Source organism: Pteropus vampyrus, unplaced genomic scaffold (genome assembly GCF_000151845.1).
Source record: "Pteropus vampyrus isolate Shadow unplaced genomic scaffold, Pvam_2.0 Scaffold177, whole genome shotgun sequence".
Taxonomy (NCBI): domain Eukaryota; kingdom Metazoa; phylum Chordata; class Mammalia; order Chiroptera; family Pteropodidae; genus Pteropus; species Pteropus vampyrus.
The window spans coordinates 1,495,808-1,511,867 of record NW_011888958.1 but is presented as its reverse complement, the minus strand read 5'-3'; the positions used below and the strand labels follow the sequence as shown (position 1 = coordinate 1,511,867).

At 40.8% G+C, this 16,060-nt stretch overlaps 2 protein-coding genes across 3 annotated transcripts; one reads left to right on the top strand and one right to left on the bottom strand.

The window, feature by feature from the left end:
• Window positions 1-2,177: 2,177 nt before the first annotated feature.
• Window positions 2,178-10,133, bottom strand: NPC2 (NPC intracellular cholesterol transporter 2). The gene is made up of 4 exons (XM_011370875.2): window positions 9,940-10,133; window positions 6,653-6,760; window positions 4,892-5,064; window positions 2,178-2,999 (listed from the first exon to the last, which is right to left on the bottom strand). The coding sequence occupies exons 1-4, from the start codon at window positions 10,019-10,021 to the stop codon at window positions 2,913-2,915; spliced, it is 450 nt and encodes a 149-aa protein (XP_011369177.1). The 5' UTR covers window positions 10,022-10,133; the 3' UTR covers window positions 2,178-2,912.
• A 273-nt stretch (window positions 10,134-10,406) lies between these two features.
• Window positions 10,407-15,592, top strand: ISCA2 (iron-sulfur cluster assembly 2). Of its 2 annotated transcripts, none has more exons than XM_011370867.2 (4): window positions 10,407-10,522; window positions 10,687-10,792; window positions 10,906-11,021; window positions 11,450-15,592. In XM_011370867.2, the coding sequence occupies exons 1-4, from the start codon at window positions 10,452-10,454 to the stop codon at window positions 11,622-11,624; spliced, it is 468 nt and encodes a 155-aa protein (XP_011369169.1). In that variant the 5' UTR covers window positions 10,407-10,451; the 3' UTR covers window positions 11,625-15,592. The 2 variants fall into 2 exon arrangements, with proteins under 2 accessions (XP_011369169.1, XP_011369170.1); XM_011370868.2 differs by having other exon boundaries at window positions 10,419-10,522; window positions 10,690-10,792.
• Window positions 15,593-16,060: the final 468 nt, after the last annotated feature.

Genomic DNA, 16,060 nt, shown 5'->3' with positions numbered 1-16,060 from the left:
ATCACTGCAGTGACATTTCTCACATATAACCTTTTTCTTTGTGTTAATCCTCTTCCTATGTATCTTGACCCTGTCTTCAGACCAACCCAGTCATTTAAGCAATATTTGCTTTTTGGATTCTCTGATGTGAATAGCTAATTCATGATCATCTTCCCTTAGCCTGAACCTCACCTATGTCAAGACACTCCCTACTTCTGTGGGTGTTCTCAGAGAACAGACTGTTTTATCAACCTTTGCAAAGCATAATTAAGATCAATTTGTTTTTTTTAGAAAGTCAACTAAGATTTCAAAACCAAACATAGAAGACTGGAAATTACTCCATGCTTTATTGCTTTTTATTAGCCTGATTTGACTAAATGCCAGGCCTCCCACCTAACTTTCTACCAAACTGGGGATACTAAGTATTGAGTTCTCTTTATTCTGTAAGCAGGGGTGCTGCTCATTTTTTTTTTTTTTTTTTTTAACGACTAGAGTCTGGGCTTTTTCTATCCTGGAATTCATGCAAGAGAGGAGCTGTGTCTAAGCCTCCATCGCTTGCTCAGTGGACTAGAAAATCATGAGACTGTCATTGGAAAGAACATGACCTTTCTTATACAGCCCAAGATTCAGTGCTTCTCAATGTTTTAATGATTCAGGGGTGCCTGTGAATCGTCTGTGCAGAAGATGACCTTTCAAACTAATCCCCCCATGGGAGCCCTACCTAGCTCACTGCTGCCAGGCTCCACGCAGCTTCACAACGGCCGGTGAACAGTTATAAGTGGCTGCATTACCCTTCTCCTCTTACTGAAGGGTATACACTAGCTGAACTGCTTTTCTACTGTCTCTTGTATGAAAGCAGGAGTATGAAATGCAGGGCAGGGAGCCATTAGCCTCAAGGAGCTCAGTGATATAAGAAGTCTTCTGGGAAGGAGAGAGCAGACGTACATGAGAACTGAGTTTTTCCAGGCACCTCAAAAAATTATATGCACAGAGGGCAGCCTCATTTTTCTGAAGTGATATACCACACATAGGATTGAATTTTTTCTGCAGTTTCTAGATGAGGAACAGTGTCTCTCTTCTAGAATAGCTAACATTTACTGAGTCTGTGCTGTGTGCCAGGGGCCATTCTAAATGTTTTACATGTTTCACCTCATTTAACCCTCATAGTCCTACTGTTATTGTCCCTATTTAACAGATAATGAACTGAAGAACCAGAGAGGTTAAGGGATTTAAAAACCGCACTGGTGTTCCTATTAATTGGTGGAGCCAGGATCCAACTACTCGCAGTCTGAAGCCAGAGACCACAGCAGTTTAACCCCTGTGGAATTCATACAAGTCTGACATACCTAGGGTCCATTATGTGGAGACAGAGTGGGCTGTCCCTCTGGACACGATGTGATAGGATACACAAAAGGTCTTGACTAAAGAGTACAGTGGTGGAATGGCTCTGGGAATTAACTAGTCAATCTTGGCTGTTGATAACTTTATTCCCAATCTATGGCTGTCCCCTGGTGGTTTTCCTGAGGAACTTACAAGCAAAAGAAATCCAAGGGTCTAATGAAATTATTGGGATGAAAAACACTGGACCAAATGATTTACTATATAGGCATCCCAACCAAAAACAGAAGACTTTCAAGGTCCGTGTTACCCAACTCACTCATGAACAGGGTTATAATCCCTGCGATGGCTAAAAGCTGATAGTGCATTGATTAAAACAAGCAGCAAAATACATGCCCCATGATTATACTTGTACTTCAAAAGGAGGAAATTCCGAGATTTAATTAGCTTAGCCATTACTTGCAACTTCATATTTCATTTTTAAGCTTCTAGGCTTTCCTTGTGGCATAAGGTTCCCAAAAGACTACTATGCTTCATGCCAACTTGCAACCTTACTTGCTGCCCACTTCCTTCATTCAGTTCCTTAGACCTTTCGGATGTTATTATTCAACGAAGTGATGTCTGCTTTCACTGCTTATATCAGGCACACTTGTGGTATAAGATTATGTAAAATAAAACAAAACAAGGTCATCTTGTATGAAATAGATAAGTAAGGTCTAACTGGGCAAAAAGGGGAGAAAAGGCAGTTTCTAAAAGAGTCATATCTTTATTACACTCAGGGACCATGGGACTGGGTGTCCGTCTTCCATGGATCTGAGGGAAATAATTTGTCTGAAAGAAGCAGCTGACCAGAGCGCAAATGCAGAAGACTATCAAGTTTTTATTCATTCAAAGGTACATTTCCAGGTGCATAGAGGTCACAAGGTAATGTTAGAAAAAAAATCAAATATCTGCTAATCGAGTGTTGCATTTAATGAAAACCACCCAAGACAGAAAAGGAGACATGAGATAACCATCGAGAACCAGCCACCCAGAGTTGAATTTCTGTCACGGAACACCTCCCCCTCCACCGAAACGCTGGATACCACTGGAGAGCAAGTCATCATTGTTGAAGCAGCGGAGCTGGAGGTGCCTTCAAGAATCAGCAGGCTTGTTGGCCAGATGTACTGAACTCAGTGAGGCACTTGGAGATGTACTATCCCAGCTAGACGAACGTGGTTTGGAACCTGTCCTCCACTGCAATGGCCAATAACCCCACGACACATCATCCAACGTCCCTAAGCAACCTCATTTGGGTCCTGTCGGGCGGGACTCTCCTTATTCAACAGCAAAAAACACTGAAGACAATTAAATCAATCCCTACAGTCCCTCGCTCTCCTTTCCTTTATGCTTTTACAAAAGGTATTACAAGGGCAACAGTTCTGAGCTCTCGGGAAATAGGGTCTTAGATGAGGATAGAGGTTGAGAAGCATAAAACAACAGTCTAGAAATTCCTTTTACCTTATGGCACTGATTTAGTGTAGACTTGGTTTCTCCTCCCCTCTCTCCACCCACATTCTCTCATCCCCAGATGGACATACTGGCATCAAATAGCTCTAGTTTTCAATTTGTACTGGGATTTCCCAGCAGAAGAGATATTGGTCTTTATCATCCTGAAGTTCCCACTTCACCACCAGTTTTATCTGGAGAAAGAGAAAAAGAATTGGGAAAAATGAAACTCATACCTCATTTCCATCCAGAATTGGTTTAACTCTGAATCCTAGATGTACATTGTAACAAACTGCCTAATTTCTCACGCTTGTCTTCTTAGGACAGGCCATCATGAAAGCTACTTGGGATGTGGGCACAGCCTGTGTCCTTAAACTTAGAAGAGTAAACCAAGTCATATCTATGATTTGGTGTTAGCACCACGTACTAACCTAGGTAACTTATCAAATATAGTTTCTAAAGCATTTTTTCCATCTTATTGCTCACTAGTACATAAACGAAGGCTTACATAAAAATAACTTTACATTTAGACAATTTCTCATGTGTTTGGCAAACTGATCCAGCTTTTCCCAACTGTAACCATGAAGAGCAGAAAGTAAACATTTAGATTCTTAAGTATAAGGAAACTTACTTGTTAGTTGGAAATGGAAATAGCAAAGTATAAAGGATGTCCAACGAAGTTTACCATTGTATGAGTAATTTCAAGAACAATAACTGTTTGTAGCATAGAGTTTCAGTTAACGTCCTTAAACTGTTTTGTGATAATATACCTGATTAGAGATCTCTGCCTTGACTTGCTACACAGTATTATGAGCTATCCCTTCTAATTCTTAATAAATCACTAACACTTTGCCAGTCTTTTCTTACATAGACAAGAACTTACTTGTTATTAGTTACTATCTCTCTTTTGTACTCAAATGTTTCTTTACAACATAACACTTGGGTGACAGTGATACCCAGCTTCTGGAAACCTGCTTTTAAGTTTTTAAGACAAGTACACATTAACTACTGTTTCACTTAATACAGTAAAATTAGCATAGTTTAAGCTGTTTTTCAAATGAAATGTAATTGACTTAACGATAAGTACAATATATTAAGTGCCTATGTATCAGGTCCTAACCAGACACTCTGAATAAGTAACCGAGGCTCTGAAAAGCCCATGATTACATGGCTACTCTGCAAATTAATGTATAAATCTGTCTCTGACCTTTAGGGTCTCCAACATCCCTTAAACACAGACTTCCTACATTAGAGACTCTTTAGAATGTTAATTACTTGCCCTTTCTAGAAAATAAATGGCCAGATTGCTCCTGGGTTATATTTGACTTCCTTTAAAAAAATACAGCTCTTTTTCTTCTTGAAAAAAACCCAATCCTTTTACTTCCTCCATTCTCATCAAGATTCATACCTTTAATACAGGCCCATTCCAGCAGGCTCTACTTTACAAATGTTTGGTAGAAAAAGAAGTAGGTATAGCAGGGCGAGTTAGAGGTAAAGGCAGGGGTGGGAGGTGGGTAGAGAGGAGAAGGAAGAGTAGAAAAAGCTACCCCTCTGCTGTGGAGCTAATGAGCTACTGCTCTCTTATTAATAGATTTAATAGAGAAACCAGAATTTTCTGATGACAATGCTAAGACAACTTAAAATCTTGAACTATTTGATACTTGGCTAGAATCTTTCAACACTGTACAGGTTTTGAAGTCACAAGACTCAGCTCTAAATCTAGGCTATAATATTTCTTAGCTGAGTGGACTCTGTTCGTATCACATAACATTGGAAGTTCAAATTGCTTCATCTGTAAAATAGGAATAATATCACCTCTACACAGGGTGGTCATGAGAATCCAGTGAAATACTGTAGATATACATAGCTAACCATTAGGCTATAAACAAAGAACAAAAGGACACGATGAAAAATATCTGCCGTACCTTACGATTCCTAACACTAACTTAACTCCTTTTCCTCAGGCTTCTGCTTCTTCATCATGGAGATGAAGGACTCCTACTCCGACCTTTTCTTTCTTCCTCATTCCTCAGATATCTAACCTAGTCACAAGGCCTTAAGTGTCCTCAACACCAACGTCACTTACAGAGGGGTAGTCAGTTTTCACTGGTAGTTTATTCAGGTAGCTGTAGGTCTTGTTTTTTTCGATGGGACAGTTGACTCCACTCTTACAACCATCAGACTCAGGAATGGGAAAGGCAATTGGGACACCCATCAGGATGCCATACACCAAGGCTTTGCTCCCTTGGGACTGAGTATCTAAGAGATAGAGAGAGAGAGAGGAGAAAAAAAAAAAGATAATCAGATAGTGAAGGAAACAGCCTATTTCCAAACTCTAAATAAAAAATTCAGATACATTTTCAAGCAATGGCATTGCTATGATAGTAAATCGTAGTCTATACCTCTCAATTCCTAGGGTCTATTTCTCTTTGTAGTTATGCTTAGTGCCTCTAGGAATGCTGCTAAAAAGCAAGCATTCACACCAAAACTTGGAAAATTACTGAATTATGCCAAAAAAAAGGGAATCAGTGCGGGGTAGGGGATGTCTCTTTGCTCTTAACCCCACCTTACTTTTCACTGTCTTTCTGTTTCTCAGGAGAATCAGAGTTACTTGGATAAAAAACGTCATCCAACACAAAGTAACTGAGTTTTGGCAGTAAACTTTCTACTTACAATTTACATCAGCTTCTGTTCAAGTGTATTGTGTATCTTGAAGAGTTTTAGGAGACTGGTCTCTGAATTCTCAAATACTCCCACCCAAAGGATTCCATGAGAAATTAAGAATAAAATGTAAGGCCATATGGAAAGGGAATAATTAGTCTACATGGATACACCATGGACTGTAACAGTAGAGAAAGAAGTGAACCTTTTAGAAACTGGGTTAAGATTATAAAGAGGCACATTTCTTGCTAAGCTCTATCCTCCATGACAAGATGGACAAGAGGAATACATATAATAAAATTAGGGCAGAGTTATGAGCCGATAGGTTATTCTGGAGATCTGGAGTACTGGCTCTATTTCTTTCTCTCTGGGTTGGCAATTACTTTAGTTTAGAAGGTACTTTTTTGGTTTGGAACAATAGAGAGGCCAGGGTATCACACAGGAGAGAAAACAACTGTCTTTAGGCTTAAGAACAAGAGATGGAGACTTTCAGAATTCTTATTAGACTGTCTAGTCTAGTTCCATAGGCTAGAAAATGAGAGGATTCAAGTTATATGCCTTTTCTAGAAATAAAGACTTTGTATTTGTCTAAGTTCCTGGGAATCTGAGGGTGATGAATGTGGTACCAGGAAGCAACAAGTTCCAATAATATTTCTTCAAGTTAAAGAAAGCTCTTGATTGCTTCTTGGGTTCCCAGTGAGTTCCCTCAACCTTACAGAGGCTAAGCATTAATTGCTCTTATATTCTGAAGTAGAACCTAAGGCTTAATCACTGGAAGGTATATTGCCTGAAATAACATTTTGGAGAAGTTCAAAGGCTACAGAATTGGGGTCTGTACTAATATTCTGGAGTCTGTAGCTAACTAAATAGAGCTGACATTCCCATAAAAGCCACTGTGCAATATGGTTCCAGATTGGACAGAGAGAAGCCAAGTTGTCTTTTCTCACCTATAAACACATGGAAATCTCTCTTTGCTTAAAGGGATTCTAGGAAACAGGCATAGGAGAACCCCGTATGAGAAGGGTGTCTAAGGGTATAGCAAAACCTAACTTTGTACAAGTTGGAAGGGAGGTCTCAGAATTCTTGATTGCAGCTCCTCTCCCCTACACTCCCATGCTAATTGCAATACTTGAGATTAATGTTATGCTTTAAGACAAATTTAAAAGTAAGAGACATTTTTACTCACTACTGGTGAAGGTGACATTGACAGTGTAAGACTGTCCTTTCTGCAGACGGCAGGGCTGGTTGGGGCATGGGCTCACATTCACTTCCTTTATAACTCCAACCCCGGAACCTGCAAAAGAGGAAAAATGAATTTGAATAGAAGGAAAAATAAACCACCTAGGCTGTCCCTACCTAATGGGAAGATGCTCTGCTCTCCCAATTATGGTGAGCTCGTTCTCCTCTGATCTCCAGGAAACTGTTCATATTTGATGGGTAAATGGGAATGAAGGCAATTATTAAATATATATAGCCAGCTCCCCTACTCTACATTCTGAGAGGGCTATACAAGGGAAAATCATCCCCATCCCTCCTTCCACCCCAGCACAGGATTTTAAAGCCACATACATACGGCACAAGTCATAGCCTTACTGTTTCCAATTGGAATCTTGAAACTGGCTGCTCCCAAACAGCCTCTCCCCCCACCTCCATCTTTCAATTCTGTCCTGGTATCTCCAAATCAGTGTCTCCAAGTTTTGTATACCCTCACCAGTGAGAACAATTTTAAGAATGCATCTGCAATACACTTTGGAAACCTGTGTTCTTCAAAATAAGTATCACTGAAACAGAGTGTATGTCTTTTTTTTTTTTTTTTGATTTCAGCCTAAACGAGGACAAAAGTGCTGTTTGTTCATAATAAATGCTGGACCAAAAAAGGTTAAGTACAAATCTTTAGAAATCCCATTATCTCATCCAGTCCCCTCAAACTGGACAGCTGAATGGAACAGAATGCAAGTGAACTGCCTGTTAACACTGCCTGTAACAGGGTACGCTTAAGCTTTTCAATTCGGCCATCACTGTAGACTCTGAGACCTGATGCCAGGGTTTGAAATCTCATTGGCTCCATTATTTACTGTGTAACTTCAAGGCAAGATACTTACCCTCTCGGGATAATAATAGTACTTACCTCATAGAGTAGGTGATCTAACAAAAATTAGCTATCAGATAAGTGTTTGGAACACAGTAATGCTACACAGTAGTCTCCCTTATCCGCGGGTTCGCTTTCTGTGGTTTCAGTTACCCATGGTCAACCATGGTCCAAAAAGATCAAATGGGAAATTCCAGAAATAAACTATTCATAAATTTTAAATTTTGAGTAGTGTGATGAAATCTCACACTGTCTCTCACTCCACCTGCCCTGGAAATAACTCATCTCTTTGTCCTGCTAGGTACCTAGTAGCTGATGTCTCAGTTCTGGTATTATAGTGCTTGTGTTCAAGTAACTCTTACTTTACTTAATAATGGCCCCCGAGCGCAAGGGGAGTGATGTTGGCAATTCACACATGCCAAAGAGAGGCCATAAAATGCTTTCTTTAGTTGAAAAGGTTTGTATGTACAGTGACCAACACTGCTCCAGCTAGGTCTATAAATATCTTGCAGTCCCTTATCCCCAGACAGCTTCTCCATGATGGCAAAATTCTCAGAATATACAGGCAAGGATTCTCTTCTCTAAGACCCTCTTCTACTCTGTCCTATCTTCTACGGTCAGATAAAAAACAAACAAAAACCATCTCAACCTTAATCAACAACCTGTTGAAAATCAGCGTTAATGCTAGTTTTCTGTGTCCAGCTTCTATCTGCTTTCAAGGCCGGGTCACATGATCTAGTAGGAACTGAGTAAAGGGTAGTACTTGTAGCTCCTTCATCCAGTTTTTTGGTTGACAAGAGGTTCTTGGACTTCCAATGTCAACAGAACAAACTTCTCAGTCCTAAGCTGAAAAAATTGCAAAACTAGTTTGCTGGGCCCCATTTCTGACTTGGGGAAATGCCACTCCAGGGGAAAAGGGGCATACAGAGGAACTCAAAAAACTTTTGATGTGGGCACTAAAGTTTTTACACTGTATTTCCCAATTCAAAAGTAAATTGAAAATCTAACTGAAACCCTCTTTCACTTAAGAATTTCTTGCCAAAGGCGCACACCTGCTTTTCTCAAATGAGTAGAACGATAGTCTAAATTTAATTTCTTTAGTTTTTGTTGCTGTTGTTGTTAATGTTACCATTGAAACCCAAAGTGGCTCAAAAACACTCACTAGTTTCTTTCTGCTTACTAGCTATGAGAACTTGGGCAAGGTACTCTATGTGCCTGTTTCCTTACCTGTAAAACAGTGTGAGGGGTGAATGAGTTAATAAAGTTAATACAGTATCTTCATCCAAATGTTGGCCACTAAGTTTAATGGAGGGAAAAGCAATAATCTGAGGTGATAATAGCATCTTTCAACCGCCAGTGTCCTAGGTCAGTGGAACAGCATTTGTTAAGTATTAATAGGCCAGCAGTCTTTATTCCTTAATCTGTCTCCTAGTATCCAACTTTGCTTTTGCCTCAGCATGAATTTGGATGACATAGTGAAAAGAGTATTTATTCCCTTATTTATTTATTTTTTTAACAAATATTTATTAAGCAGTTACTATTACCTGGGCACTGGATAGAGGAGCAAACTTATATCGGTTCTCATTCTGCTGTGTGACTTTGGGTAAGTTATCTAACGTCTCTGGAATTCAATGACTGCCAGACTATATGATCTCCGAGTTTTCTTCCAGCTCACAAATTTTATAAAATCAGTTTCATACTTCTTTCATTTATCACTATACCTCTCCACTTTAGAAAAGTTCGTCTGGAACAAATAATTCTATCGACTTGATTGAACAAACTCACATTTTCTACAGCCCACCCCTTGTATTTCCCAATAAAGATTCCAACCACAGCGGTAAGAGGGGGTTATGTGTCACAAGCTGTGACCAGAAGCACAGGTTTTTATAGATAGGAATCACGAAATTCCATAGCCCAAAGAAAACGCTAACGGAATAAGTCAGGAAAAGGAGAACTGACTTTTGACTTGTCAGCAAATGCTAAATCAAAAATAAAAGCAAACAAAGTAGGGAGGGAGAGGTCATCCAAGATACGGGCATAAAAATAAAAAGTTCTGCGTCCTACCCTTCACACCCCGCACTGCACATGGAGCTTCAGTTCTCTGCCCTACAAACTTCAGGAAACTTCAGCAAAAGGTCCACCTCCAGGAATGTCCAGGGACCCCAAACAAGCGTTCCAAGGAAACAAAGTTGTGAGCGATCGAGTTTCCTCGAGGATGGCACTTTCTGCCCCACTCCAGCCCACGCCAGCCCACTCTATGAGGGGTCTGAAGCTGAGCTTGGCCGCCCACGGAACCCGCCCAACCTAGCCCAGGGAATCAGCCCGAGGTTCTGGCGGAGGCTCCCGCAGAGAGCGCGGAAACCTCGGGCTGGTCCGAGGCTCACCGCAGTCCTTGAAATGCACCGGCTCTGCCAGGGCGGAGGCGCTGAGCGCCAGGAGCAGGAACGCGGCGGCTAAGAAACGCATTGCTGCGAAAGAGGTTCCAAGAGAGAGGAAGGAAGAAGCGGCCGCAGTAATCACAAGATAAACCCGCCGGAGGTGGCCAGGGGCGGAGCTCAGTCAGGCGACCAGGGTCAGTGCCCGCCCCCGGCTCCTGGGTTGGGCGGGTTCCTGGGAGCCTGGTTCCGCACGGTTTTGCCCTATCTCCGCCCATCTTGTCCACTTTGCGGCCGGGTGGGCTCGGATACATCTCCATCCCGCCCCTCTCTTCAGCTCTCGGCTTTGTTGGTGCGTCCCCGCTTCCGCAATGGGAACATTTCTAGCCAACCACATTCCTTCTCCTCCCGCAACACCCAATAGGCGTGCTCCAAGGCGTGGTCTCTATGGGTCCCGCCTCCTGAGGCCCAGGCGGAGAAGGGGATTGGGGCGACGCAAGGGGCGGGATTCGTGAAGAAAGATGGCGGCCGCCCGGGGCTTGACCCTAACGGCCTCGGCGCTGAGGTCGGTCACCCCCTGGCGGAGGAGCAGGTACCAAGCCAAGAAGGGCACTTGGGAAGAGTATTAGGTTTTGCGTGTCCAGAACTAAGCGGACACAGGTCCGCGGGAGAGGTGCGGGGGTGGCGTGAGGCTCTCGAGGTAGAGGATCGCCAGTGCCCCTCTCCTCTGGACTTATCATCCTCCCTTGCGCGCAGCAGGCTCCTCGCGGCCTCCGCCGGACCTCAGACGCAACGGGAAGCATCGTCTTCCAGCCCCGAGGCTGGCGATGGACAGGTTCACCTCACGGACAGCTGCGTCCAGGTAAAAGCGGTGGCGGTGCCCAGACGGGAGTTCGTAGTGCGGAGACCTTCCCTTGGCCTACCCTTCTTCCTCCCCTGGCCCGGCATTCCTGATCTCCTCTTCCTGCATTTCAGAGGCTTCTGGAAATCACCCAAGGGTCAGAATTCCTCAGGCTGGAGGTGGAAGGAGGTGGATGCTCCGGATTCCAATACAGATTTTCACTGGATACAGTTATTAACCCCGACGACAGGCAAGGAGGAAGGGGTGGGTCCCCAGAGATTGTGCGGGAGGAATAAAAGTGTCTCCAGTTTAAGGTAAATTTTTATTCCAAATTTAAAAGGTTTGCTAAGGATGCTTAACATCACACAGTGGGGATACAGTGAAGATTTGTTGTCTTGATTCAAAATAACTAAGTTATAGGAGGAAAAGTGGCCAGCCTAGGTCCATAGGGTAGTTGGTAGAGTCATGCTAGACTAGATTCCAGGTCTAAATCTCTGAGCATTTCCCATTATTCATTCCATTGAATCTTTTTTGCCTCAAAATCGGCACCTGTTGATAATAAGGGATGCTTGCTCTGTGTTTCAGAAAACCGAGGATGTGCACCTCTTATATCAGAGCTCGGAGGGTGTCGTGTTTTTATTTATGATACTCATTAATACTTTTCTCCTGTCTTTTCAGGGTATTTGAACAGGGTGGGGCAAGAGTGGTGGTTGACTCTGATAGCTTGGCCTTCGTGAAAGGATCCCAGGTGGACTTCAGCCAAGAACTGATCCGAAGCTCATTTCAAGTGTTGAATAATCCTCAAGCACAGACAGGCTGCTCCTGTGGGTCATCTTTCTCTGTCAAACTTTGATGTGTTGACAGGTGACCCAGAGGTTGCTACCATTTGTACCAATTTGAAGAACCTGGGATTAGTAGAATTCCAGAAGTTTCCTTCCAATCATGTCCCTCTCTCAGTTTTATTTCCCACAATCCAGGAGTGCTGTGTTTTGCCACTATTATTTCCAGAATGTGAAACTTTTACTCTTGACTTAATTTCTCCTGCATGATTCTAAGGCCAAGCCTCTAGATGCTGTTACCTAAGATTTAATAACTAGTTGAAACCCAGTATAATCTGTAGAGCCTCTCAAGTTCCAAAATCTGGAGTTACTTTCCAGGCCTTTAGAGCTGCTTATACATATTTGTATAGCTACGTATAAAAGCTTCGTTTTAAAGAAAGTCCTTATTTACTTGTGGTTTGGATCAAAGTCACAGATTAGGTAGCTAGGACACTGATTACTAGGCCAGAGAGGATGAGAAAGGCAAATGAAATGTTCTCTATTCATCTCACCCTTCTTGAATGTGGTAGTTGACTTATCCTTATTTTCTGCGCAGCTCATTCTCCACTTCCACTTGTTAAAGCACATACATTTTCCTCTCACACTCATGAATCTGCTAGATTCACAAAACCAAAAGCTCATCTGAAAACAGACTTAAGCCCCACTAATATCTGAATCACTTGAAAAATAGCCTCCGTACTCCATACTCCCACAGATATTTCAAGATTCTGTGATCATTTAGTGACTGAATCTTTTTAGGATATGTTGCTTCACTTATGGTGAAAGACATCTCTGATCTTATGTGTAGCAGGAACTGGTCCCTTTGTTGGTATAGATGATAGATACTTAGGGATTTTCTTGTAGATTGGATTACCAGACAAAATGCAGGATGCCTCGTTAAATTTGAATTTCAGATGAACAAATAATTTTTAGAATGAATGTGTCTCGAATATTGCATGAGACATACTAAAAATTATTTGTTTTCTGAAATTCGAATTTAACTGAGATCCTCTAAATTTATTTGTTAAACCTGGCAAGTTTACTTTAGGATCACTGAAGAAAAAGCATTTTAAGCCACAAATTCCCGTGAATTTTAATGTACGTGTTTGAGTGTGGAACTTAAATAGGCTACAACGCTAGTAATGGCAATGCTGGGGGAGCCAGAATTGCGTGGACAGACAACTAAACAATGACAAAAACACTATAACCATGATGAATGATTTATAAATACTGAAGTTGGGAAGCCACACCCAAGTGGATTCTGGAAGAATATCATTCTGAGACTGGATAGAATTAAAGGTGTTAAATTAAAGGAATTACCATTAAAAATGAAAATAGAGTTTTAGAGACAAAGTATCTGAGACAGAAACTCACATTTTCAGTATGGGAAAACCTAGGACATAGAGAAAACAAACCTATTATGTATATGCAGTGCATACAAAGTGGAAAGAAGAGGACACTCAGAAACCTGAGCAGATTTATTAGCAGATTTCCATGGCAGAAAGCAGCATACCATGGAAGCATCTGTGCGTAGCTTTATTAAGACGTCGGGAATTGCTGCTGGTACCTGGGCCTAATAAAATTTTTAGCTCAGAAGAGTCCTGTCCTCTTCAGAAAGATTTTGCTACATTTACATGTTCGAAATATTCTTCCAGAATATTTTTGTGAGTTATTTATTGATTTGGTGATTTTAAAACTAATAGCATAAGCATAATAGCTTTAGTTGCTAAATAAACCATTAAATTGCAGTGGTCAGTTAGACAGGATCAGGGTCCCTTAGAATGCCTATATGTAACTGCCTACTATTAATGGGAAAGTTGAAATTTTGTGTTTAGAAAGGGTGGATTTGGGAGAAATCAGTCTTCACACAGAAAGCTTCATTGGGAAACCTGAAATTTCAAACAGGAAGTCTCCATTGGAGGGGGGTGATGTAGAAATTTTAAAAACAACTTGGGGAAATGATAGCATCAAAGTGACAGTGGGCAGTTTGCTTGGAATGAATAGTAAGCAATGTAAAACAGGAATGGGATCTTTCGTAGGCACTTTATTACCAGATGCCTTCTTCCTGGCAGGCCGTAAAAGCCAGCAGATGTTTTCACAAATGTTTCTGTGTAAATTCATTTAGGAAAATTTTATACTCTTCTAGTATCAATTGGAAGATTTTTTTTTGCCTCCCTTTACTTTCCAAGAGGAGGTTATCAAGGCCCTATTTGTTGTAGGATTCATTTTATTTATATATGCAAGCTAGTGAGTGCCTGGGGCAGCATGCCCCACCTTTGCTTTAGCAAAACATAATAGTGTGAGAACCAAAGGCATGGAAACCCTGGATCTGCTTTATGTTGTTAATAGCTTTATGCTGTTGGCTCTAAAGAAGGGGCCTCTTGATCAACTGTCCAGATCTTGTAGAATCACACGTAGTCTTGAGTTTTGTGTTTGATAGTGACTAGTGGTGTGTAAACTATAGGTGTCCCTTAGTTTCTTTTTGTGGGAATGTTGACTGATTACATAGCATTAGGAGAAAACAGGTTCAAAAGTAAGATTAGGAAGGACTACTAAAGTAGATGTTCAAAAAAGATACTTTTCATTCTCTTTCTTCTGAGAATTGAGCCATATTCTTTTTGCCTTTTGTTATAAAGCATCTGAGTGGAAGGTCAAAGTTTGGCAGGAGCATCTTATATAGAGAAGTGGGTAGCACTGACCCTCACGGTGTAGCCCACCCTTAAACTGGCCCTGGGCTGATGTCATGCGGTTTGCAGCATGCAGGGCCTCACACCCCACTGCAACATTATGGTTTTGTCTCAAAGGCAGGAAACACCTATACTTTTCGAGATATCTAGCTAGCATTGGTATTTATGATTGGTCTTTTAAAGTCTCTGTTTGCCACTTCTCCATGGAAGTGCCACAGGGCTGCTTTAAGGAAGTTTGTTTTATTTAAGAAGTTTTGAAGTAATTATCTGGCTTTAATTGTAAAATATGGTCAGGTAAATATATAAAGAGAGGGTACATTTAAGCAATCTATGTCCAGCAGCTCTATTTAAAAATATTTTATTTTTTTAATAGGTAATACATATGGTACAAAATTCAAAGAGACACAAAAGGGGATACAATGAAAAGTCTCCCAATCCTATACCCGTCCACCCTGTCACCTTCCCCACAAACCACCATTGTTTATAAGAATTTAGCTCACAGGTATAATCCCATAGTTAACAATGTGAAATAACATTTGCACAAGAATATTTATTACAGCATTTTTAATAGCAAAAGGTGGGAAACTGAAAATGTCCATCCATCACTAGGGGACTGATTAAATAAATTATTCATTTAATGGAATACTATACATTTATAAAATAGAATGAGACAGCTCTTATGTGCAAGTGTGTATTAAGTGAAAAAAGCAGAGTGTAGAACAGCATGCATAGTATGCTATTCGTGTTTCTAATACAAGGAAATATGCATATGTGCATGAAATATCTCTGGATGGGCAAGCAGGAAGGCGAGGGTTGGGAGAAGTTCTGTGAAATATGAGGTGTAAGGTGGAATGGCAAGATTGAGGTTAGCAGATACCCAATTCTCTTTCCCCTTTCTTTAGACAAATAGCAGCATATGTTACACTTTGTTATACAAACCTCCTTTTTCCCTTAATCTACTTTGGATATCAAGGCATTTAGAGCCACTTTTTATTTTTCTCTTTAGGGCTCCATAACAATTGTTTCTAATCTTTTGCTATTAAAAATAATGCTGTACCTCTTAAATATGTCATTACCTCTTAAATATGTCATTTCACATTTGGCGAGAATATAACTGAAGGTTAAATTCCTAGAAGTGAAATTACTGATTCAAAGATTAAGTGCTTTTATAATTTTGAAAGATATTGCCATATTATCCTCTTCAGAAGTTATATCAATTTGTACTCTTCCTCCAGATGTTGCCAAATAGGAGTCTTAAACTTTTTGATCTTTGCCAATATGACAATTAAAGTGTCTTGGTATGGTTTTAACTTGCATTTCTTTTGTTATGAATGAAAGTCAGAATATTTTAATATGTTTAAGAACTATATATTTTTGTCTACCGAAGAGATCTCAACTAGTATAGTGACCTAGAGCAAATTATTTAAGCTTCATGTGTCTCCATTTCCTCAACTGTAAGTTGGGAATAAAAATAGTAAGTAGTATTGTTGGATGATTAAATGAAATTTGTGTATAGCCCTCAACACCTCTTAGCACATAGCAAGCATTCAATAAGTTACGTGATGGCTGGCAATCAGCAGCAGGTAGGACAGGACAGATTAAATTAAGAAATTAGTATTCATCTCCATGTCTCCAGGCACATGGAGCCTTGTTCATTCGCATTGTTATTGATCAGAGGAATACAAAGTCAGAGCTTTCTTTCTCTTAAAAGAGTAAAGAATCTTTTCCCATTGGAACCCAATCATAGGCTATTGGCAGACCTGGCAAAGGGGTAGGCATAGCCT

Bases quoted from the DNA above. Each gene is read 5' to 3' on its own strand.
- NPC2 (XM_011370875.2), bottom strand. From the start codon at position 10,021: ATGCGTTTCTTAGCCGCCGCGTTCCTGCTCCTGGCGCTCAGCGCCTCC. The intron at 5,065-6,652 runs GTGAGTAAAAAT...TCTATCTCTTAG, and splicing joins CAATGTCACCTTCACCAGTA to ATACTCAGTCCCAAGGGAGC. The intron at 3,000-4,891 runs GTAAGTGACGTT...CTCTTTCTCCAG, and splicing joins TGAAAACTGACTACCCCTCT to ATAAAACTGGTGGTGAAGTG.
- ISCA2 (XM_011370867.2), top strand. From the start codon at position 10,452: ATGGCGGCCGCCCGGGGCTTGACCCTAACGGCCTCGGCGCTGAGGTCG. The intron at 10,523-10,686 runs GTACCAAGCCAA...CCTTGCGCGCAG, and splicing joins ACCCCCTGGCGGAGGAGCAG to CAGGCTCCTCGCGGCCTCCG. The intron at 11,022-11,449 runs GCAAGGAGGAAG...CTGTCTTTTCAG, and splicing joins GTTATTAACCCCGACGACAG to GGTATTTGAACAGGGTGGGG.